General features: G+C 35.1%; 1 protein-coding gene across 1 annotated transcript in view; it reads left to right on the top strand.

Moving 5' to 3' along the window:
• LOC136040826 (probable E3 ubiquitin-protein ligase makorin-1) overlaps positions 1 to 25,261 on the top strand; it is a 236,682-nt gene that overhangs the window by 64,937 nt on the left and 146,484 nt on the right. The window contains exon 3 of the mRNA XM_065725160.1: positions 5,397 to 5,521. Within this exon, the coding sequence (XP_065581232.1) occupies positions 5,397 to 5,521 (125 nt within the window). The remainder of the gene's footprint in view (positions 1 to 5,396; positions 5,522 to 25,261) is intronic.

Below are 25,261 nucleotides of genomic sequence, written 5' to 3'. Positions count from 1 at the left end.
ACCTTTTTTTTTTGGGGGGGTGAAGAGCGATGTGAGCACAATGTATTGTTTTTTATTTAACCAAGGCACTTTATATTGAAGAAGTTGTCACAGAAACTTCGGAAGGACCTCATTCGATTGGAAAATTAAAGTTCTAGTGCCCTTTTTAAGAGTCAAAGGTGATTGAAGGGCAGTCAGCGCCCCCCACGCCCATCATTTTGTCATTTTGTTCAGCATATTTGGTAGATCAGTATCTATTGTCTTTGGGGATTGCAACCCCCCCCCCCACAGCCCCACAACAAGGCCTGTAAGTAATTCAATCCGCCCTTTGTTTACATTTAGTATATGTTATGAGAAAGGTGGGCGTGTTTGACCTTAACATTTCAAAAGGTGAAGGGCATTCAGGTTAGCCTTTCAGAGAATGTTGAGGGGACTATTGAACGAATCAAAACACATTATGTGCATACGGTCTAAAGGATTGTCTTAACTCAAGAATGACTGATTATATTAATTTAGAACTTTCAGGAAATGATAAGGGAGAGGATCATTTGACTAAAAAGGCAATATTTGCGCGCTGCTAATACTACTGCACTTCTACTACTACCACCAAAACTACTGCTTCTGTAGGCAGTACTACCAAGGCTGAGGATATTGAAATGAACATCTGAGGAAATGTTTAGCGCAACGTTGAATTAAACCCAAACATAGTATTTGGTTGCAGATTGTCAAAATGGCGTATCAGCAATAATTTTGGAACGGCTTACTATATCAAGATGAAACTTCCGGATCCTCATGAGGGGAATGTTCAACTGACCAAAAGGCAACATGTAAATGCTACCACTGCTATTAATACTGCCACTACTGCTGTTACTATTACTACTACTAAAACAACTGTACTACTGCTTCTACTACTACCAATACTACTATGATAATACTACTTTTAAGGCTAAGCGTATGAAGGTTAAAATTTGAGACAATATTGATGGGGCATTTGAACTAAATCAAAACGCACTATGTGCATGCAGATTGTCAAAAGGACGTATCTCATGAATGGATTTGGGTATTAAGTTGGAATTTTTAGAGAATGCTTAAAGAATTTTGAGTTTTATTTTCCGTACATTATAAGTTCATTATTCATTTCATTTTTTATTAAGTCTAATTTCTTTCTTTTAACTTTTAGTACAATGTTCATTATAACTTCTGTTAGTTTTTGCTCTTCACTTTTGTAAAAAAGAACTTTTTTTCTTATTTAATACAGAAAAAAGCGAAGAAATTAAATGTCATTTGGCATAGTGTGTGTTGATACGTATGTAAAGCTTTTTTGTATCCCCCCTGAAAAAATGGATACGCCCTTGCAAACACGTAAACATGATTTTTTTTTTTTTAATGAAACGGATGATTTACATAAAAAATGTAAAATATTATGAGAATAATCGCAAAAAAGCTTGACATTTCGAGGGACGTGTGCCGAAACACCTCACATGCTTGCGTGTCTGTTATCGTTTTTAGGATTAGGTTGCATTGAAAAGTGCATGTCTAAATTGCTCTGTTTTTAATCATAAAGGTTTGCTTGTAGCCGATATGAGTTGATTTATATGACTATATTGGCGGCAAACCATATTTTTCTACGATCTAAAAAAAAAGCAAGCTGCGTGAAAAATATTCTTATTTTTAAGGGTGCAACTGATTTAAAGATGTAACTACTTAGAACTCAGTTATTTCGATATGATTAGGTACTAAATAAAAGCTCCCAAAAACCAGGTTAAAAAGTTCGTTTTTACCCTTACATTTAGAGTTAGTCCGAAGAACGTCAAAAAATGACATAGTACATTCATACAACATTATCCACCATTGATCTTAATTAGGGATTTCAGTTGTAAAAACGATCAAGTTTCTTGTTCTAAGTGATATACTGTCCTTTTAACACCCGTATTATGATGTATATCATACCTAGTTAACGACTTGCCTTACTCCTAGATTAATTAATTACGTGTGCATGTCACATTGAATTATTATGTATGCGTTGATATCATAAAATAAAATCCTTTGTTTATTTTTTATAGTGCTAGTTATCTATACCACACATTACTATCGACCCTGCCATATTGATTGGTGAAGTTTGAGAAATATAAAGTTTGAAGAAGATTTTGTATATCTTCCTTTCGATGTATTTCGACTGAAAACTCGATATATAGCACCATTTTATGTATTACCTAATCTGGCAGGCCAGCCGGGGAATCCTTAGCACCCCCCGAAATATAGAGACTTGCGCGACTGTTTCCATAATTTCCTTGGATTTTAATATAATTTGCTCATTCTTTTTAGTTTTATTGATTTTATTTTCGTACCCGGGGCAAAATAATTTGTTTACTCACCGCTGGAAGCACATATAGTTATAAAATCTTTAAAATTTACTCACAATAAGGATACTAGATTTCCGGTGTCAAGGCCCCGCGGAATGTCACAGCAACTGTAGCATGGGTCACAGTTGCGGGTGATAAAACTTACTTTCCCAGCCTTGATAGTTCTGTTATGACACCATATTTATGAAGAAAAAAGACAGTTTTTATGCTTTTTTGGGAAACTAATGGAAATTTACAAAATTAACTAGAGGTTTTCTTCCGGGTTTCATTATTCCCATACCCAGAAAAGTTTCGAGTTTGTATATCTTATCACTCTGGAGCTACAGACTGCACATTAAATATTATATTTGACCAAGTCGGTTATAGACTCCACATCCATTCTAGTAGATACCCTGATCAATATAATTTATATGTATATTCTCCTCCTTAGAGGTCAGATTGCTTTGCTCTCGGACTTCCGCAAGTTATAAATAAGTCACTAGATACTACCTTTCGTCAATTATGGTGAGTATGAATGAATGAATGTTCTTTATTGTCCATCTAACAACAAAAAAAAGAAGAAAACGATGGAGTACACTAAAAGAAAAAGAAAGGAGAACAAAACAAAGGAAACACGACATAAAGATATACACAAATTATCAATAATACTACAACTAAAATAGCGTGCGTAAAAATGCTCCAAAATGGGATAAATATAGATTATGCAGCAGAGCTACACTATTATATATTCGAGAAAGGGCTTTCCGTTCCAGATTAAGTTGCGATGTAACTAAGCAATTCTGTTGAGCATTCCGAAGCAAAAGCTTTCGCGTATTCTTAATCGAAGACCCAATCGGGAGTCCTAAGTATATGAATTCAGTGGTGGATTCCATCTCACTATCACCTAGACGGACACTATCCCGCACAAAGCTACCGTGTAAATTAAAGAAGAGGACTTGAGACTTTGCAGCATCTATATTTAGTCCTATTTGTAAATATCTATCAGATAGGTTATCAAAACTCCGTTGAAGACTAGCTATTGACCGGCACGGATTTAACGGATCGTCCGCATAACAAAACACTTCCATCACTTTTGAGATGCAACTAATAGATAGGCCAATCTGCGCAGGAAGAGACGCGTTGTTGTAGATAATCGGCGATGTGATGGCTCCTTGCTTTATTCCAATGAATACAGGAAGCTCTCTATCCGAAAGTACCTTTCCCAACTTCAACCGAACTTTCAGGTGCTATACATATAACATAATGGGACAATTACGTCAAGACTAACACCACGGGTTCGCAACTCCGACATGGCCTGCGAATTGATAAGGGAACTAAAACCATTCGTAACATTGTATGCTCCGAGAAACAGGGTGCTCCCAGATGCTTCTGTATCTCTGAGTATATTACAGAGACTTTTAAGGGCATGAAAGCAACCTAAATCCGACTGGAACCCGAACTGGAATGGCGGCATAATGCACTTTTCTTTTGAATGGTCGACAATCAGGAGCTCAACTATCTTTGCGAAAGCGCTTAACGCTGTTACTGGCCTGTATGATGAATATGATGATTTGGATTTATTCTTTTTCAGAATGGGCTAACTACTCCGTTGCTTAAATTTTCTGGAACTACACCAACGTTAAAAACAACTTAAAAAGTAATTTAAGGTGGTTGTATAGGAGGTCACTTGTGGCGATAAGATGCTCAGCACAAATACTATTGGTGCTAGTGGAGAATTTCTTTCTTTCTAAGCTTCAACACAGCCTCCTTAATAGAAGACGGTGAAATCATAACACAATTTGGTTTTTGGATAGAATCAAGCAACGAAGCTATCTCACTATCGAAAGAACTTTCCTCACTACTATTAGGCTTTACAAACTGACTTTTGAAATGGACAATCTTTTCAGACTCTGGGATGCTATCGGGGCCCTCATGGTTCTTCTTCCCAGAACTAGGACGAGACTTCCAAAGGTAATTACGGTCATTTAGAATCTCCTAAGCTGTAACCAACTTAACCGCCACTAGATGGTTGTGTAGAGCATTCCTAAATATTTTCTTAAAATAAATCAAGACAGCATTCATAACCCTGATCCTTGGCCTCTTGCACTCGTTCCAGAGCTGCAACCACCACTTCACCCTAGCACAGACTGACACTAGAGCAGGGTTACTAGACCACCCGTATTTCTCTCTCTTGTAACTTATCCGCCTCACTGTACTTTCCACCTTATCAGCTCATTTCAGTACATGGATTATTTGCTCACAATATAGGTTTAGTTGTAATATTAACTCATTTTCACTTAGGTTGATATTTGGCTGTAACAGATGGTATGGAACCTTCAGTTTCATTAAGATACAGTCGCAAGACTCGCGGAATTCCGGTACGCATAAGTTACTCCGCATCTTCTTTAAGAACTACAGGGCAACCCCTGCCTGTAGATGTCATAATGAATATATTTAAGGGACCCTTTCTCACTGCAGAAGATGGATCGAGCCCGAACACAATAACTAACGTGAAAATTAGCTTTCACTCTCCACGAAATAACTTCTGTTAAAGAGCACAAGTAAATAACTTGCTCTTGCTTCCCGCCAAGTCTGATTTATATCTGACAACCTTTTCTGTTTTCCGTCTGGGCTCCTTACGGCGATTTTCCGATGTTCTGTTTTCATATATGTAATAATGGCAAAAATTTAACGATAGCCTTCTCCTGCCTCTGACCCCCCTCCCCTAAAGCAGAGTCGAAATGGGCTTGGACTTCCAAAATGTAAAATTAGGACTATAGCATTTAGCCTCTAAGTTTGATGGAATCTCACTCAACCCCTGTGAAATATAACTTAACGATGAGGGGTCATTATCGTCCTTCTTCCTCCCCCATTGAGACTCAGTCGGACCCTGGTTCCATAAAGGGAGAAAGAGCACATCAAATGCTACTTCTCACGAATGTTGGTTGAAATCTGACTAACCCTTCTGGTTTATGTTGTGATGACTTGAATTATGTCTTGCATGTCCAATTTTTATCTTATTACTTATTTTTTAAGAAAAGGTAGCTTGTATTTCAGATTTCTGTCTTTTTTTAGGCGGCTGGAATCCAAAGGGCCAACTACATCCACCTCTCAGACAGAAGCAGAGGGTTCAACCCGATGGGTCTTTGCTCCTGAGTTTGTTCCTGCCAATTTAGCATCACAGAACTTCCAACCAGCATGTGAGTTTTGCTATTCCCTTCAGTTTCTTTTATTTCACTTGTTTAATTGAGGCCGTAGTCTAATCAAGGAGCTAACTATGACGTTTTGCAAAGACAATAAAGATCATGAAATGATTCTATTCTGACGCCGCTCGAATTCGCTTTAGTCACTTCATCCTTACACTCCCCTCAACATGTGATATGTAAATTTACTTTTAATTTGTTTATCTCGTGTACTTTTTCCCCTTATTTTATTCTTAACTAAAAGGTGCTGCTTCTTCTGGCTACAGCCTGAAGAATCAAAATTAGGACCCCTCTAAGGTTCTACTTGTGCTTTGAAACCTGAGATTTGCCGCATCAGATTGGCCTTTAGGATTTGGCAGCTCTCAGTTTTATGTGTTTCATTTGTTAGATCTATTTTTATAACTCATGGTTGATTTAATCAGTATGAATACTTTCTTAGACAAAGCTGCCATTCTGTTCATAAATAATTGAAAAATCGGATACGTACATATATATATATATATATATATATATATATATATATATATATATATATATATATATATATATATATATATATATAAATAAGTTGTCTGTGTGTGTGTGTGTGTCGCCTGACGTCATTATAAGGATTGAGTTGCATGCGTCATGAAGTTGTTTGTCGACTGACGTCATGTTTGTCAACTGATGAAATTACATACCGGGACACCGGGACACAAATGACGACCGGGACACAGGGAATATAAATGACGACCGGGAACCTCAAAGAGAAATTACAGACTGGGACACCCGGACACAAATCACGACCGGGACACAGGGAATATAAATGACGACCGGGACCTAGGGACACAACTACAGCGGGGACGCCGGGGGCACAGGCGGGATATATAAATGGCGATTGGGACACAGGGATCGTTCGAATAGAAATTACAGACTGGGACACAAATGACGACCGGGACACCGGGACACAGGGAATATAAATTACGACCGGGACACTCAAAGAGAAATTCCAAACTGGGATACCGGAACACAAATGACGACCGGGACACAGGGAATATAAATGACGACCGTACACAGGAACACATCATTAGAATAATGAGGTATAGATCTGAATACGGATTGTTTTTCCCATGGACAATTATATGTTGTATGTTCAAGAGTCAGTAAACCTGACAATCTATTTATATGCACAGACAATGGGACAGCGAAGAATGTTGTATATTCGCATGTTTTACGTAGTTAAAATATATATATATATATATATATATATATATATATATATATATATATATATATATATATATATATATATATATATATATATATATATACTAGCTGTTGGGGTGGCGCGAAGCGCCACCCCAACACCTAGTTGGTGGGGCGCTTCGCGCCCCCCCAAGCCCCCCCGCGCGCGTAAGTCGTTACGCGCCATATTAGTTACGCGCCATTGTAGTTGTGTCCTTGTGTCCCACCTGTGAATAGATATATATATATATATATATATATATATATATATATATATATATATATATATATATATATATAAGATATATATATATATATATATATATAAGATATATATATATATATATATAAGATATATATATATATATATATATATATATATATATATATATATATATATATATATATATATATATATATATATATATATATATATATATATATATATATATATAAGTTGTCTGTCTGTGGATCTGTGGATCAGGTGACGTCATGTTTCTGTGTCGGCTGACGTCATGTAATTAGTTGTCAGGTGACGTCATGTTTCTGGGTCGGCTGACGTCATAAAATTAGTTGTCGTCATTTTTGCTTTGACGGTGACGTCATTCAAGTTATATAAGACATATGTTCACGTAGAAATCTATTAATGTTTAAGTTTACAATGACTGATGAAGATGCTCAAAGAGTCTATGCCAAAAGCTAGTATATATATATATATATATATATATATATATATATATATATATATATATATAAATATATATATATATATATATATATATATATATATATATATATATACATATATATATATATATATATATATATATATATATATATATATATATATATATTTAACTACGTAAAACGTGCGAACATACAACATTCTTCGCTGTCCCATTGTCTGTGCATATAAATAGATTGTCAGGATTACTGACTCTTGAACATGCAACATATAATTGTCCATGGGAAAAACAATCCGTATTCAGATCTATACCTCATTATTCTAATGATGTGTCCCTGTGTCCCGGTCGTCATTTATATTCCCTGTATCCCGGTCGTCATTTGTGTCCCGGTGTCCCAGTTTGTAATTTCTCTTTGAGTGTCCCGGTCGTCATTTATATTCCCGGTGTCTCGGTGTCCCGGTCGTCAATTGTGTCCCGGTGTCCCGGTCTGTAATTTCTATTCGAACAATCCCTGTGTCCCGGTCGTCATTTATATATCCCGCCTGTGCCCCCGGCGTCCCCGTTGTAGTTGTGTCCCTGTGTCCCGGTCGTCATTTATATTCCCTGTGTCCTGGTCGTGATTTGTGTCCGGGTGTCCCAGTCTGTAATTTCTATTCGAACAATCCCTGTGTCCCGGTCGTCATTTATATATCCCGCCTGTGCCCCCGGCGTCCCCGTTGTAGTTGTGTCCCTGTGTCCCGGTCGTCATTTATATTCCCTGTGTCCTGGTCGTGATTTGTGTCCAGGTGTCCCAGTCTGTAATTTCTCTTTGAGGTTCTCGGTCTTCATTTATATTCCCTGTGTCCTGGTCGTCATTTGTTTCCCGGTGTCCCGGTATGTAATTTCATCAGTTGACAAACATGACGTCAGTCGTTGTCTTTTATATTCCCTGTCTCCCGGTCGCTTTCTCTTTGAGTGTCCCGGTCGTCATTTATATTCCCTATGTCCCGGTCGTCATTTGTGTCCCGATGTCCCGGTCTGTAATTTCGTCAGTCGAAAACATGACGTCAGTCGACACAAAAACATGACGTCACCTGACAGATCCACAGACAGACAACTTATTTATATATATATACTAGCTGTTGGGGTGGCGCTTCGCGCCACCCCAACACCTAGTTGGTGGGGCGCTTCGCGCCCCCCCGCGCGCGTAAGTCATTACGTGCCATATTAGTTACGCGCCATTGTAGTTGTGTCCCTGTGTCCCACCTGTGAATAGAGATAGATATAAATATATGTTTTTAACTACGTAAAACATGCGAATATACAACATTCTTCGCTGTCCCATTGTCTGTGCATATAAATAGATTGTCAGGTTTACTGACTCTTGAACATGCAACATATAATTGTCCATGGGAAAAACAATCCGTATTCATATCTATACCTCATTATTCTAATGATGTGTCCCTGTGTCCCGGTCGTCATTTATATTCCCTGTGTCCCGGTCGTCATTTGTGTCCCGGTGTCCAAGTTTGTAATTTCTCTTTGAGTGTCCCGGTCGTCATTTATATTCCCTGTGTTCCGGTCGTCATTTGTGTCCCGGTGTCCCGGTCTGTAATTTCTATTCGAACAATCCCTGTGTCCCGGTCGTCATTTATATATCCCGCCTGTGCCCCCGGCGTCCCCGTTGTAGTTGTGTCCCTGTGTCCCGGTCGTCATTTATATTCCCTGTGTCCCGGTCGTGATTTGTGTCCGGGTGTCCCAGTCTGTAATTTCTCTTTGAGGTTCCCGGTCGTCACTTATATTCCCTCTGTCTCGGTCGTCATTTGTGTCCCGGTCTGTAATTTCTCTTTGAGTGTTTTTTCTTTTTAGTTTTTTTTTTAGTTTTTTACCTTTTTTCTTTTTTCAGTTTTCTTTTTCTTCTTTATTTTTCAGCGTCACTATGAAGTACATATCGACGAACCTTTGTTTTTTTTACTTAAATCTGGTAGGCATTGATGACCTTATCCAAGTCAAAATCCCAAACCCAATCATCATCGCTATCATTTTCAGTTTTGATATGTTTTGACTCTCGCTGTTCAGGTGGATTTTCATCTAACTGCGCGGTTTTGCGTTCTTTAGCCGCAAGCCTGTTTTCTTGCTGTTCTTGTGATTCCTCGGAACGCTTTCTTTTCTTACTTTCTCTATCAGCAGCAAGTTTTTTGGCATAAACTCTTTGAGCAGCTTCCTCGGCTGTTGCCATTGTAGGTTCTTCAGTCATTTTACAATTAAACATTTTTCCGTGAACAAATGTCTTAAATACCGTTAATGACGTCACCGTCAAAGCAAAAATGACGACAACTAATTTCATGACGTCAGCCGACACTTAAACATGACGTCACCTGATCCACAGACAGACACACAGACAGACAACTTATTTTTATATATATAGATATATTTTTATTTTTATTTATATATTTTATATCATATTTTATATTTATTATATTTATATTTATATTTATTATATTTATATTTATTTATATTATATTTTATTTATATTTATTTATATTATTTATATATTTTATATTTATTATATTATATTATATTTATATTTATTATATTATATATTTATTATATTCATATTTATATTTATTTTATATTATTTTATATCATATATTTTTATTTATATATATATATATATTCAGTTTTGATATGTTTTGACTCTCGCTGTCCAGGTGGATTTTCATCTAACTGCGCGGTTTTGCGTTCTTTAGCCGCAAGCCTGTTTTCTTGCTGTTCTTGTGATTCCTCGGAACGCTTTCTTTTCTTACTTTCTCTATCAGCAGCAAGTTTTTTGGCATAAACTCTTTGAGCAGCTTCCTCGGCTGTTGCCATTGTAGGTTCTTCAGTCATTTTACAATTAAACATTTTTCCGTGAACAAATGTCTTAAATACCGCTAATGACGTCACCGTCAAAGCAAAAATGACGACAACTAATTTCATGACGTCAGCCGACACAGAAACATGACGTCACCTGATCCACAGACAGACACACAGACAGACAACTTATTATATATATATATATATATATATATATATATATATATATATATATATATATATATATATATATATATATATATATATATATATATATATATATATATATATATATATATATATATATATATATCTATTCACAGGTGGGACACAGGGACACAACTACAATGGCACGTAACTAATATGGCTTGTAACGACTTACGCGCGCGGGGGGGCGCGAAGCGCCCCATCAACTAGGTGTTGGGGTGGCGCTTCGCGCTAGTATATATATAGTATATAGTATAGTATATATATATATATATATATAGAATAGAACTAGTATATATATATATATATATATATATCATGAAAAGAGAAATCACCAATGCTACAGCACAAACACAAAAAAAAAAAAAAAAAAAAAAAAAAAAAAAAAAAAAAAAAAAAAAAAAAAAAGGAGACAGAAGGAGAAAAGGAAGACTGTTTTCCTAAATTAGTGATTAATATAGACCAGCACTTGAATGAGGCCTTAACCCTACTCATCCATACAATCACATAGGTCAAACAGCATAGCCACACACAATCAACCATAAAGAATAATCCATGGACAGGCAGTCATGTCGTCAATAAGTATAAGTCGTCATTTACCAAACCATAGAAAAAATAATATAGACAAATAATTCAGAGGCAACACCCAACATAAGGGCTCATCAGGAGAATACACTGGCCTATATAGGGTTTCGCCACTCTAAATTCTCTACCCAGCACAGTGTTGTGGCTACCACAGAATATCCATGGCATCCCCGCGTCAGGTATCACCCCCAAAATACATGTCTATGAAAAAAAACAGCAAATGTAAAACAACCAAGTAAAACCAAAACAAGCTTATCCTGTTAATATATCCCTCCCTTTAGCAACAATAGGTAAACTAAATATTATAAATTTTACCAAATCACAAATATTAACACATTGCAAAAAACCTGAATGAACTAAACAATTATATAATTCATCTTTACCATGTGGCTAATTTTTTAAAAATTCCGCTCAAATAGAAACACAATTCAAAATAAATGGCGCTGTGACAACATTTCTCGAACCTCCGAAATTAGTCAAAAATTTCTTTAAGTATTTCTAGATAATTCTTTTGATATTTATTTAAAAGTTCTTTATAATGAAAACTAAATTTTTTAAATTGCCAAGTTAATTTATTTGCAGAAAAACCTCTTGATATCAATTTTTGGCTTAAGATTTTACATCTATTTTTAAAATCAATATAATTACTACAAATCCTTGCATAACGAAGTAACTGTGAGAAAAACGCTGAATATGTGATATTTGAGTGTATATTACTTTCAGGGAATGGGAAACTAATCACTTCAAAATCAAAATCATCCGTTTTATTATACATTTTAAAACTTAATTTATTATTATCACAAATATTAATATTTAAATCTAAGAAATGATCTTCATGACCAGCGCCATGACTAGGCTCAAGAATAAGCTCTGATGGATATATATTTTTAGAAATATCAATGAAATCCTTACAATTTAAGACCAAAATATCATCTAAATATCTTTTATTATTTGACAAAGCATGTTTTAAATTAATTGGATTATTCTTATCCATCATATATTTATATTCTAGTTGACTTAAAAACAAGTCAGCTATAAATGGGCTGGCATTCCCCCCCATGGGAATTCCCATAATTTGCTTGTACAAATCACCCCCAAATCTTATATAAGTATTGTATAAAACAAATTCCAATAACTCAAAAATCATATCCAAGCTGTAACATCTCAAGTTAACTGTAGTATTAAAGCAGTTTGTTATGGCTTTTTTATTATAACTGTCTATTTTTAAGAACCGTTTACTAGATAAGAGGAAAGATTTCTTTATAACAGTTTTTAAATTATCTAACACTAAATTGAGTGATAAATTAGTATACATTGTCGCAAAATCGAAAGACTCAATTCTTTTAGCTGAAACCATTGTTAAAGAATCTATCACCTGCAGTGAATTATTAACACTCCAATATGGATTAAAATTCGAAAATTTTTTAATACCAGAACAATAGGTTTTAAGTTTATTTACAATTTCCTTTAAAATTAAAGAGAGGTCAGTAGCAGCAATACGGGTTGGACATTTAGCTGCTCCAGCAATAAACCGTGGTTTAGGGGGATTCTTATGAAATTTTACAGTCCAATATAGGAAAGGGAACTTTTTATCATTGTCATTTATTTTAATATTAAAATTTTTAAAAAGTATTTCTTCAGTCTTTTTAATTAAATTCTCATCCTCTATATTTACCTTTTCATAAACATTAGTTGTGCCTAACTCCCTTTTTAAGATATCACAATACAGCTTCTGACAAATTATGGCAAAATTATTATTAGCTTTATCCACTGGCACAATTACAAATTCATTCTTTAGATTAGCAATTGCTTGTTTAATCTTCGCATTATAAAATAATGATTTAGTGTTACTATTTTTTAAGTTAGAATATATTTTATTTCTTACTCTACTAATAATTAAATTCTTCCAACTTTGAAAACTCTCTTTATTTTTATTCTCTTTCTTACACCACTTATCAATAAATAAATCAAAATCATTTTCCAAGCCATCAAGAACACTCGATGGTTTCAGATGATGAGAAAGACGGAAATTTGCCCCTTTATTCATTATAATTTGAAGATCATCTTGCTTTATTATTGACAAGTCCCCTGTTATAACATGTTTGTAAGTAGGATTTACAAATGGGCCAAGTTGCTTACAATTACAAACCGGTTTCCAATTTATATCGCTATCTAGTTTTTTTAGTATTAAATTATAATTAAAAATAATTTGCCCAATAGTTTTTGAAAATTTATAAGTTAAAACTGGACTATCATTATAATTTAAATTACTAGGAAGGGCCTGTTTCACATGCCGCTGATTTAAAATTTCTGGTAAATTAATATCTTCAATCTGCTTACAAGTAAAATTAATAGGTAAATATAATCTGTTATCCTTATTACTAATCTTATCGAACTTTTTCTTTTTTGAAATAAATTTCGTTTTAGATAGAATGCAAATTGTATCACATATTACTTTAAAATTATAATCAAGAGCTGTATTATTCTTCACAATCCAGAAAAGTTTGATTAAATTCCTCTTGGATAAATTATTTAGACACTTTATTACAGAAATCATACCCCTAGATTCAAGTAGCTGGCATAGATCTATAGAAAGCATATGTACATCTAATTCATTTTTTCTATTATTTTTCCTATGTCCTCTCGATCGTTTTTTACGTTTGGTAGGACAAGTAAAAGAAGGATGGTCCATAAAACCATCAATACATTTAACAACAACATGAGACATGTCACCATATTTTGCTACACGATCATTTAACCCAAAAGGATAAGCTGTACCAAGAGTATGGATCCAGAAATCCTCCTGTTTACGTAGTCTATTATTCTTCTCTTCTTTATTTAAATTTTCTAATTCTAAATTTTCTAAAATTGTGACAGTTATATCTGATATGGAACATTTACCATTACTACAATGTTGAACTAGATAGTTATTAGTTTTTTCATTATTAACTGTTGTCTTGTGTCCAGAAAATCTTTTATATATATTATTAGTTGTTTCCCCCACATATTGTAGGCAGCATTTATTACATTCTAATAGGTAAATTACATTGGTTGTTCTACAATTAACATTACCACGTAACTTGCATGCAAAATTTTTATTATACAATGTACTTTTAACAGAAGTCCGTGGGACAAAATGATCTTGGCAAAGAAAACAACGACTCTTACACCTACTAACTTTCAAAAAATCGTTCCGAGTTCCGAGGCTAATATTTGTGTTTTGTTGCATAAAAAGTTATTGAAAATAAATCCAAAACAAACCAACATCCAAATCAAAATCCAACAATCAAAGTCCAGAAAACATGCCAAGGTCAATAGGTCAATAGGTCAATAAATACATAAGCAAAAAGATGAAAGAACATGAAATTTGCATAAGTGCCATCTCACCAATAATTAACAATATCAGGTTAAAAACCTGGACCAGGGTAAAGGTCTGTCGGGGAGAAAACTAAAAAAATTTTCTCCACCAGCACTGGATCCAACCTGGAATAATATCATGAAAAGAGAAATCACCAGTGCTACAGCACAAACACAAAAAAAAAGAAAAAAAAAAAAAAAAAAAAAAAAAAAAGAAAAAAGGAGACAGAAGGAGAAAAGGAAGACTGTTTTCCTAAATTAGTGATTAATATAGACCAGCACTTGAATGAGGCCTTAACCCTACTCATCCATACAATCACATAGGTCAAACAGCATAGCCACACACAATCAACCATAAAGAATAATCCATGGACAGGCAGTCATGTCGTCAATAAGTATAAGTCGTCATTTACCAAACCATAGAAAAAATAATATAGACAAATAATTCAGAGGCAACACCCAACATAAGGGCTCATCAGGAGAATACACTGGCCTATATAGGGTTTCGCCACTCTAAATTCTCTACCCAGCACAGTGTTGTGGCTACCACAGAATATCCATGGCATCCCCGCGTCAGGTATATATATATATATATATATATATATATATATATATATATATATATATATACATTTTCAGTTACTAATAAGCGTCATTAATGAAAGTGAAACAGTTTTGAGAGAATTAAATAAAACAGTTCGTGGTTACGAGCTGTAAGTAAGGAATGAATCCGGCTCAATAGTAACCGAAACTCTAAAAACGGAATAATGATACCAATAGATACATCAAAGGAATTCTTTCGATACATAAAAACCGCGAGGGGCTGTGATTGCACTGGTGAATTGAGCTTTCAGAATTTGTTCCCATGAGTTTTTAGATTCTGAATTGTTGTATTTGAGGGATATTTTATTTTGTAATAGTTACCCCATTAAATTCATTGATAAAATAATAAAAATAGACGCGTTTAACATAACAATCGGTTATTGGAGTTTCGCAGTGTTCAAAATTAAATATACCTAAAAGTTTCACTTCTTTGCCTTATATACCTATTTTAGGGGAGATGCTTAAACGAATTTTGCTTAAACATAACATTGATACTTGTTTCCAGTCAGTGAGACCATTAGGTAGTTGCCCTAATTCAGGGAAGGATTTAACCCCGGGAGATTTAGTTAGTGGGGTGTATAAAATTCCTTGTTCTTGTGGAAAGTTATATATTGGTAGAGTTCACCAACAATTTACTGAAAGGTTTATTGAGCATCACAACTCAATAGAAGAAGTCCTTCAATTAAGAAAGCCTTCTGAAACTTTTTTGCGGCTCTGGCTGAACCTACATTCTTTCTCCTGAACATTTTATACAATTTGATGAGGCTACAGCTATTTCTAATGATGGGGGTTTTTCTCAGTGGGCGAGGGAGGCTATATAAATAAAAAAAAACACATGTTTGCTAATCTTTCAATAAATAGAGACATGTCTTTTGAAAAATGAACCAATAGGCAATAAGAGAATTAAAATTTTACATAATCACAAGGGAACAAGATTACTTCTGGACCAAAAAGAGTTGCTTCAATATTAGCTAACAAGAGGGTTGTTTCACAACAGAATAGTTAACTTAGTTTCAATTTTCATAATTTTTTCCTCAGTTGGTTTGATGTTCTCATTGAAGTAACTCTAATAGCTTCTTTTCTCTACGTGGATCGGTAGCAACAATTGTATTTATTATTATTGGTGGTGGTTTTATTTGTTTTTAGTCTAGTGTTTTTTCTTTTTATCTTGTGCTGAGGACGCCCAGTTTAGATACAGGCGAAATATCCGCGTTATTCTAGTATTTCATCTCTTTTCTCTCTACTGGCCGCAGTCTCGTTTAAGTTTTTTTTTTTGTTGAATTTTATCTCTCTTTGGTGTCTGTTGTCATGTCTGGCCAGTTCGGCTTAAGAACTTTCAAGGGAAGGACTCCAAGTTATGAGCTTTGCCCATTGTTTGAATATAGTATTGGTTATTGGGAAGTATACAGACGTTTTCAGGAGGGATGTTTTTCTGGTTGGGGGGGGGGAGGGAGAAGATTACGTGGGAGGATCTCTCCATGGAGGAGGCTTTCATGGGGGAAGAGACATTTCTATGAAGGGTGTGCCGGATTTCCCAGCATTTTTTCAAAATGACCAGAAATTAAATAAGAAAAACAAGTTTTTTTTAACTGAAAGTAAGGAGCAACATTAGAACTTAAAACGAATAGAAATTATTACATATATGAGGGGGTTCGCTCCCTAGTCAATACCTCGCTCTTAACGCTATAGTTTTTTTTTGTACTTTCAAAAGAGCTATATATTCTAATTAAACGGCCTTTGTGAGTCAGAGGTTATTCATAAAGAATTGGAACAAAATTCGAACTTAAGCGTAAAGAGCGAGGTATTGACTAGGGGGAGAACCGCCTCATATACGTAATAATTTCTGTTCGTTTTAAGTTTTGCTTACTTTCAGTTGCAAAAACTTATTTTTTTTTAATTTAATTTTGGTATACAGCATCGTTGTTCAATATAGTTTATTGTAATCAGTTTGAATTGATGTTCATTACTGATAGCCAATGGAAACTATTCTTTTTGAAATAAATTGGTTCTCATTGGCTGTCAATGACAAAAGTCAATCGATCGATGGCAATTAGTTACATTGAATGCAGGGTTAGTGTGACTGCTCATTTCAAAGACAACATAATTGACCAAGCTGTCTAGGGAGGTGAGAGACCCACTCACTAGTGCCCGAGGATTGCCCCGATTTAAAAATCGTGTACACCGTTTGGCACATACTATATGTGGTGTGAGTGTGCCAGGTTTACGCCGAGTGGCCGAGAGTCTGCGCTTTTCTAATGTCCATCTATCTGGTGTGTACTGGAAAGGGTTGTTGTCGGTCTATGTGGAAACATTGCTTCAATAAAAATAAAATTGAGAGCGGTATGTAAACAAAAAATGGAAAGAAAACTTGTATAAATATATGTGAAAAGTGTATGTAATAAATATGTATCACTTAATCATGCTGTTTAATAGTTGCTCAAGGACTTCATCCTTTGTTGAAGTTTTTACAATACTCTACGGATCGAGGGTTTGGAGTGGAGAGGCGACTTCCAGTAATTTTGATGACCTCTTTTCTTGCTTGAAAGATTCGTAGTCTGAAATTTTTATTATTCGTTATTTTGATCCTTGTGTAAGTGAAAGTCAAAGCCATATCCGAGGCAGAGACGATCCTCTTAGGTGTTGTTTACACCCATGACCTGAAAGTGGGTCTGTTATATTGAGCTTGTAGTCCCCACCCCTACATCACTGAATTAAACGACTTTTTCAAGGTTTGTCCGATTCGTCAAAATCTATGGCACTTATTGGTTATATAATAGACACTATAAAATTTCGAAGCAAGAAACTGGTCAAATAACCTCTTTACACTGTCGATCATTTGGATGGCAAAGATCAGATGGGATAATAACTGGGTGGTTTGCTTTGACTAGTGATAGAAAATAGTGTCTCACCATGGATGTTCAAGTTAAGATGGGATTTGCCAGGGACCGAAGAAACTTAGAGGGGTGGGGATAAAGCGTAGCATAAATTAAATACAGCAATGGTTAGCTTACGCATTCAATATATGCTATGCTTTACCCCCCCCCCCTCCCCCTAGTGTACAAATATATAGCGCAAATTTGTTTCTAAAGTTTCTTAACTATTATATATTCATCATATTTTTTGTTTCATTAGCATTAATCGAACTTCACTTCCCGGGTGTCTATTATATAACCGATAAGTACCAAATCTATTTATATACTTCTGGCGAGACATTATGGACTGAAATGATTGCATGATGATCACCTTATTCTGTTAGAAGGAGATTTAAACTGTATTATGTATTTTGCATATCTCACTTGTTCTCTGTTATTAATTTCCTAGCCACTATAATAGATATTAGCCTATTCTTGTCCATATTGGTATTCATTTCACGCCCGTTGATGAAGTCATGTTTTCAATTGCCTATATATTTGAAGTATATTTCTTCATCAGAATGTATATAAGCATACCTGTTAGCAGATTAATAATCAGTCTCTCTAAAATCATGAACATTTGAGTTGGTATTATCTTTTGCATCAGTTAAATAGCAATGTTGTTAACGGCTTACGCCCCTTTTTTACATGGTCGTAGGCGTTTAATCGTGTGATGCGCTAGACTGTATAATGACTTACTTAAAAGAGTGATTATCTTGTTTAGATTTGAATGTTCGGTGTCAAATTACACTACTTGGAAGTGTGCTGCTTATATTTGCGGAGCCTTTACTGCCATCACGATTTTCTTTTCTTTTTATTTAAGTCTTAAATTATTTTAAGCAAAAATCATTAAAATATTAATTAGGAGTCTTATAGAACTCAGTCTTTCGTTTGAATAGTTCCTGTACACATCAATTAACCCTAGGCGATATCAGCGCCTCTTAACAGAATAGTTTGGTCACCTTATCTATTCATCATCATTACTGTACTTATGTCCCATTCACATTGAGAATTTACTTAAATCGAGATTTAGCTAGCACCAATTTAAGCCAATCAGAAAATTCGTTCAACGATCTGATTGGCTCAAATTAGTACTAGTTAGATCTTGGTACTAGTACCAAGTCACTCTGTAGTACCTTGGTATTAATCACTTATTCTATTTATGAGTGAACCTTAGCTACGATGCTAAAGAAATCTTCTATTCAGAAACCTATTCCATAGCCCAGATTCCGATACGATTTCCGATTCGTATCTTAAGGCAAATCTAGTGCGCTGCTGTCATCTCATTTACATTTAGCAGGGGTTGATAGAAGCGACAACATCCCTATAAAAGTTAATTTTCCTCAACATTTCTTAGGTCTCGCCGGAATACTTTGTTCGACGTTTCATCTCTCTTTACTTATGTTTGATTAATTTCTGTTCTCTTTTTCAACTTTTTATTTTCAGTTTGTGTTTTTTTTTGTCTATTTTTTGCATCAGAAAAAGATTTTTTTTTTTTTTTTTTTTTTAGGTCGATGTTTATGCTCGAATTTTGCATTTTCGCCTCATATTTTATTTGGCTCAGTTTTATTTCGTCACAGTTTGACTTTGCAATCCATTCTAATGATAATATATTTAATATCATTTAAAAACACCATTAATTCTCTATCAAACTTCATAAATATAGATAAGGCCCTATCCAGGATTTTGTTCAGAGGGGGGGGGGGTCAAAAAAAGTTACAAGGGTTCCCAAAAAATGCTTTATTACTTTTTTGCGAATCGGACAAAATTTTGGGGGAAGGGTGCTCAAACTCGCCCTGCTGGAGATGGATGGCCTTTATAGCAGAGTAGCTGGATTACAGCCAGCTTTTTTTATTTTTATTTTAGGCATCCAAACTCAAAATATTTGGTGTAATGTATTTTCTTAAATTAATTGTTACAGTAAACGAAAATTACCTATCGGTATGGTCCTTTTTCGTTTAAATAATCGTTTTAGCCGCAGTCAACGTAGGTTTTAAGACAAATAAAAGTTAGACAAAATACCATGAAAGGATATCCTTTTTAACTCGTTTTTTAGGTGGTGTCTTTGCGCCAGTTGGATCAATTCAGCTAATGCAATTCAAAGGTACTATGTGAAGTTTGATTAATCTAATAAATCATCTGGTTCCAGTCGTTTTTTTTTTTCAATTTCAGATTTTTTCAAAGTACATTATTAATTCTTTACTCGCCTCAAAATAGTAGGAAAATAATGCCTTTAATAACTTACTACTATTATATTAGCCCTGTGTCATTATGCTTAGGAAAGCCTTGGCCTAAGAAAATCCTTGTTCGGCATGAGATAATTGTTAAGACTAAAAGAAAAAGCTTGGCAATCAAATTTCAGTTTTCTTATCTCTTTTGAAATTTATGTATTCTAACATGACGCCTTTTCTGAGTTACCTTAGCCCAATTGTCGGAAGTAGTTAATGACTACACTGAGTCGCGAATCATTTATGTTCATTTATTCTTCTAAATGTTGCAATTGCAACTCCATAACCTTGGAGTCTTGATGAATAAAACATAAAGCTCCATTAAACAATTGAAGACGTGTTTAAGTGTAACTAGATTGTACGTGTACTCTTTCCAACAATATCTTCATACACTTAGCATGAATGGGCGCGTGTATTCTGATCGTTAAGAACCTAGTGGCGGGTTTTGATGACCACTTAGCTGATCATGTTTTTTCAATGCGAGAAACGCATTGATGATGAACCATCTTGAGTTTTTGTTATGGCGCGCCTCTAAATTAGTTCGGATCTCCAGCGCTAAGATACAATGAGACTAGACATTTATGGATAGCTGTCAATGAATACAATTATCCTGTATGCTTAAAGCCTTTAATTGCCGAATGTTTCACGCATAGCAATTTTAATTTATGCATATAGTTGCACTGATTTTTTCCTCTTGTGGTTGCTAATCAGGTTTTGATAAGTAGTCTTGTGTGACGTAATTGAATAGGGATTATGGAATTAAGGGTTGAAGAGGATGATATATTTGTACATTAGCTTCTTATTTGGTATACCTACAAATGCGAGATTTCCCCTTTTGCACACTTTTCATTCGACCTTTCAATTTCATATACTTTAAAACATTTTTATTGGCTGGTAAAGTAGGATGACTCAAATCCAATTTCCTTTATCTCTTTTGGCTATCAAAATACTTTGAAAATTTCTTTAAAAAACGCTTTTTATTTTCACAATTGGCTAGCAAATTGTAGCTTTTGAAGTAAATTTTATTTGTTTAACAGTTTTTCGGTACTTAATAAGCCATGTTTTTGCGAAGTAGTTAATAGGTGGGGTAGATTAAGAGAGAAAAAAGATTATAGAGAAATAGTTTTTTGTGCCTCAGTTATATTGACTTTATAGAATCTATAAGCTTGTAATATTTTGTGTTTATAAATTTCTTAATTTGGCCTTTTTTTTAGAAAATTATAAAATACACAGATCAATCGAGATGCTAACTTAAAAGACTATTGCCCATGAACCTCATACCATTAAGAATCCGATTGTGTCTTCAAATTTCGCGAAAAAAAAAAAACGATGCCAACACCGTGGTTCTTGAGCATAAACGGCTGAAAAAGAAAACACAAGCGCTCCTGCATTTAGCACACAGTGATTCTATATCAGGCAAAAAGCGACCAGAATAAGACAAAATCAAAAGCTTTTCAAAGGAAAGTAGATAAGGGTTTAAGAGAAGAACAGTGCGGTTTTAGCAGGGTTGCCAACTTTTTGGTCAATGAATGTGCCCCCTCAGGATTAATGTGTCAGTTTTAGTTAAAATGTGTACATCTTGAAATCTCAAAAACTTAAGACTATTGGTTTTTACCAGTCGTATCATTGGCCAAAAGACGCTTAGTAAACCTCTTTCAAAGTGGCCAGTTATTAAAACATTCCCTCACAATGACTTAGTGACGGAGCACGTAACACGTATAAACATGTAAATCCCTTAATTTTGAGAAAATCATTTACTTACAATGTCTCTGGCAAGACCTGGATGTAAAAAAAAAAAAACGAAAAAAGGGTTATTTGGTGGAAAATGACTTTTTTACCTTTCTCCTCTCCTTTCTGTCTTTCTGTTTTGTTTTTATATATTTTTTATATTTTATATATTATGTATTATTTTTTATATTTTATATGTTATTTATTATTCATTATTTAATACTTATTATTTTTTATAGTTTATATTTTTTATGTTTGGTTGTATGGTGCGTGTTTGTTTCTGTGTTTGTGCTGTTGCATTGGTGATTTCTTTTTTCATTATTGCTGTGATTAAGGTAAGAAATGAGGTTAGTAGCATGTTTCGTATTGAATCAGGAGTTGAGCAGGATTTCGTTCTATCCCCATTTCTATGAATCATTTTGATGGACATTGTCTTAAGGAACCCGGCAAAGGATATGAGATAGCATGGAATCAAATGAGAAAGTAAAACTGCTCTTCACTTGGATTATGCGCAAGAATTGACATGAAAATTAATGTTGAGAAGGCCAAGTCACTTATGGTGGGAATAAGTGAAGGTGAAGAGGGGATGTTGGATAACGAGAAAAATTCTTATTAATGATAGTGGACACAGTGAAGATGTTAAAAGTAGAATAGCCAAGGCCATTTTTTTTCACAGTTGAAGAAAGTCTGGAATAAAAGGAGGATAAGTCTGCGGACCAAGATTAAAATATTGAGAGTGATGACAGTGGCCAAGTATTGTTCTGAAAAATTGGCGCTCCGAAAGACGGAGGAAGACTTGTTAGATATATTACAGATAAATTGTCTGCGGATTGTATTGGGTACCCATCTGACTGACCGCCAGTCAGTCAGACATTTTCAGGCATTAAGCTGTACGAAAAATGTGATTCCATTCTGCTATCTAGGGCGATAATGAGAGAAAGTTTAAAATGGTTTGGACACGTTCTACGAATGCAAGATGACTGTCAAAAATCGTCCTTTTCAGCCGAGCATCTAGGGTCAAGCGAAAAGTAGGTTGGCTCCGCATTGAGTGGGAGGAGGTCGTAAGAAAGGATTGAAGAGAAATTGGAACTTCTTGGGAGGGTGTAAAGAGGGAGGCTTCAAATAGGCTGAGATGGAGATGGAGCATGCGTAGCTGTGTTGGCTTCTGTCAGGTTGGTGTTGCAGTGACTTGATAGTAGTAATAGTAGTAGTAGTAGTAGTAGTAGTAGTAGTAGTAGTAGTATTTTCAATGTGTTTCCAGAGGGCCTGCTAATTGTCTTAAATCATTACACCTTATTGCTATTTTCACGGTTTCTTTGGCTACATGTAGCATACATGGTTACCCACTCTGCATTATTGATTATAGGCCTACATGCCTGAGGTGCCTGATGCCTAAAACTTACGTTTTACGTCTTTTTGACGGGGAAAATCTAAAAAAGCGACGCTTGCTCATACATGCAAAGACGGTGGAGTAGGTAGGACCCTCCCTAAGATTGCTTCAAGGATCTCTGCAGCAAGTGGTTGGAAGCTGTGTTCTATCATTGTGTTTTTTGTCTCTTTGATTTCCTGTGAAGAAACCACGTAAGGCACCCCCTCCCTTCCCTAAGCATAAAACTTATGTGCAGTTATCTAAATAAAAACATCACATAAGGATAAGTAACTTCATACGGCAATTGGCCGAACATTTTTTTTTTCTACTAATTTTGGTTTTAGGCGACGATGTGGTTAAAGCCCTGGAGTGCATCATAACTTCAAAATTCTGAGAACTAAAGGCACATTTTACAGTTTAATGTCTCAAAACTTTATTTGTTCCTGCGTTGTTCCATCCCATTAAATCTTTTTTTTCTCAAGTTTATCCTACTATTGTGGTATTTTTTGGTCTTGTAGCGTTTGCTTGACATAACATTCTAAGGACCTTTGACTGTGGCTAGTGAACAACATTCCCATCATGTTTAAAGAAGGAAATGTTAGTATCTTATGACTATGTCAACGCCCTCTTGATCTTCCTCCAACAGTATTTTGACAAAAATATTGGAGCTTGGTGGCAATATTTTCCTGATATCTCAATTTCAATCAGACTTGTTAAATAACGGGGAGTGTTTCAACCTAAATTCTTTTATGTGAAATAGAAAGCAAGTAAAAAGAACGATGTCAACACCCTCTTGATCTTTCTCCAACAGTATTTTGACAAAAATATTGGAGCTTGGTGGCAATATTTTCCTGATATCTCAATTTCAATCAGACTTGTTAAATAACGGGGAGTGTTTCAACCTAAATTCTTTTATGTGAAATAGAAAGCAAGTAAAAAGAACGATGCCAACACCCTCTTGATCTTCCTCCAACAGTATTTTGACAAAAATATTGGAGCTTGGTGGCAATATTTTCCTGATATCTCAATTTCAATCAGGCTTGTTAAATAACGGGGAGTGTTTCAACCTAAATTCTTTTATGTGAAATAGAAAGCAAGTAAAAAGAACGATGTCAACACCCTCTTGATCTTCCTCCAACAGTATTTTGACAAAAATATTGGAGCTTGGTGGCAATATTCTCCTGATATCTCAAACTCAATCAGGCTTGTTAAAAAACGGGGAGTGTTTCAACCTAAATTCTTTTATGTGAAATAGAAAGCAAGTAAAAAGAACGACAAGTTAAATTCACTTGATTTGGCCGTATTTGCGAAAATTCAAGCTAGTTTAAAGAATATTTTTTTCTTAAGTAGTCCCACTGTGCTTAAACTGTGATTTGTCTTTATTAAACATCTGGATTGGCTTTGACGTTGTTTGACTTTCACCACAGTCAATTATGAGCTGGTGTTTTCTTTTTTTGCAGCCGTTTCAGAGTCTTTGGAAGGAAGACTCAACCGCTGAGAATCAATAATTATTTCACAAGTGGCTCCGGCCTCCTCACTAGTGCCCAATTTCCTAATTACCACAGCTTAAATACCAATATACAGTTATGACAATTTCGATTTATTTTTGGAACAAAGTGCGCGGTAGCGATGCTAGCGGCTGGAGACAGGAAACTGGTATCGGTATCTAATTGGTAACAGGAAACTGGTATTGGTATCTAAGCTGTGTATCCAACAAAACAAAATTGCGTTCCCGCCTATGGTATTGTAGTACGATCTACGCGTCGGAGCGCGGGCTTGGAGGAGGCGCCAAGTTCAGAGCTCTGTACCAAAAGCTTCTCATGGTCAAGATCGGAGTTTTCATAACTGTATTGGTATCTAAGCTGTGCTAATTACCTTGCATTCATGCCTAACAACCACGACCGGAATACTCCTAAAATGGTCGAGAACTGGGGCTGAATGGCATCTAACGCGTTTAGACTCTGTACGCAATTGTCAAACCCGTCTAACTGATTCTTGTTAAC

Source organism: Artemia franciscana, chromosome 21, assembly GCF_032884065.1.
Source record: "Artemia franciscana chromosome 21, ASM3288406v1, whole genome shotgun sequence".
Lineage (NCBI taxonomy): Eukaryota > Metazoa > Arthropoda > Branchiopoda > Anostraca > Artemiidae > Artemia > Artemia franciscana.
Note: the sequence above shows the minus strand (reverse complement) of the source record. Positions and strands in the feature narration are given on the sequence as shown.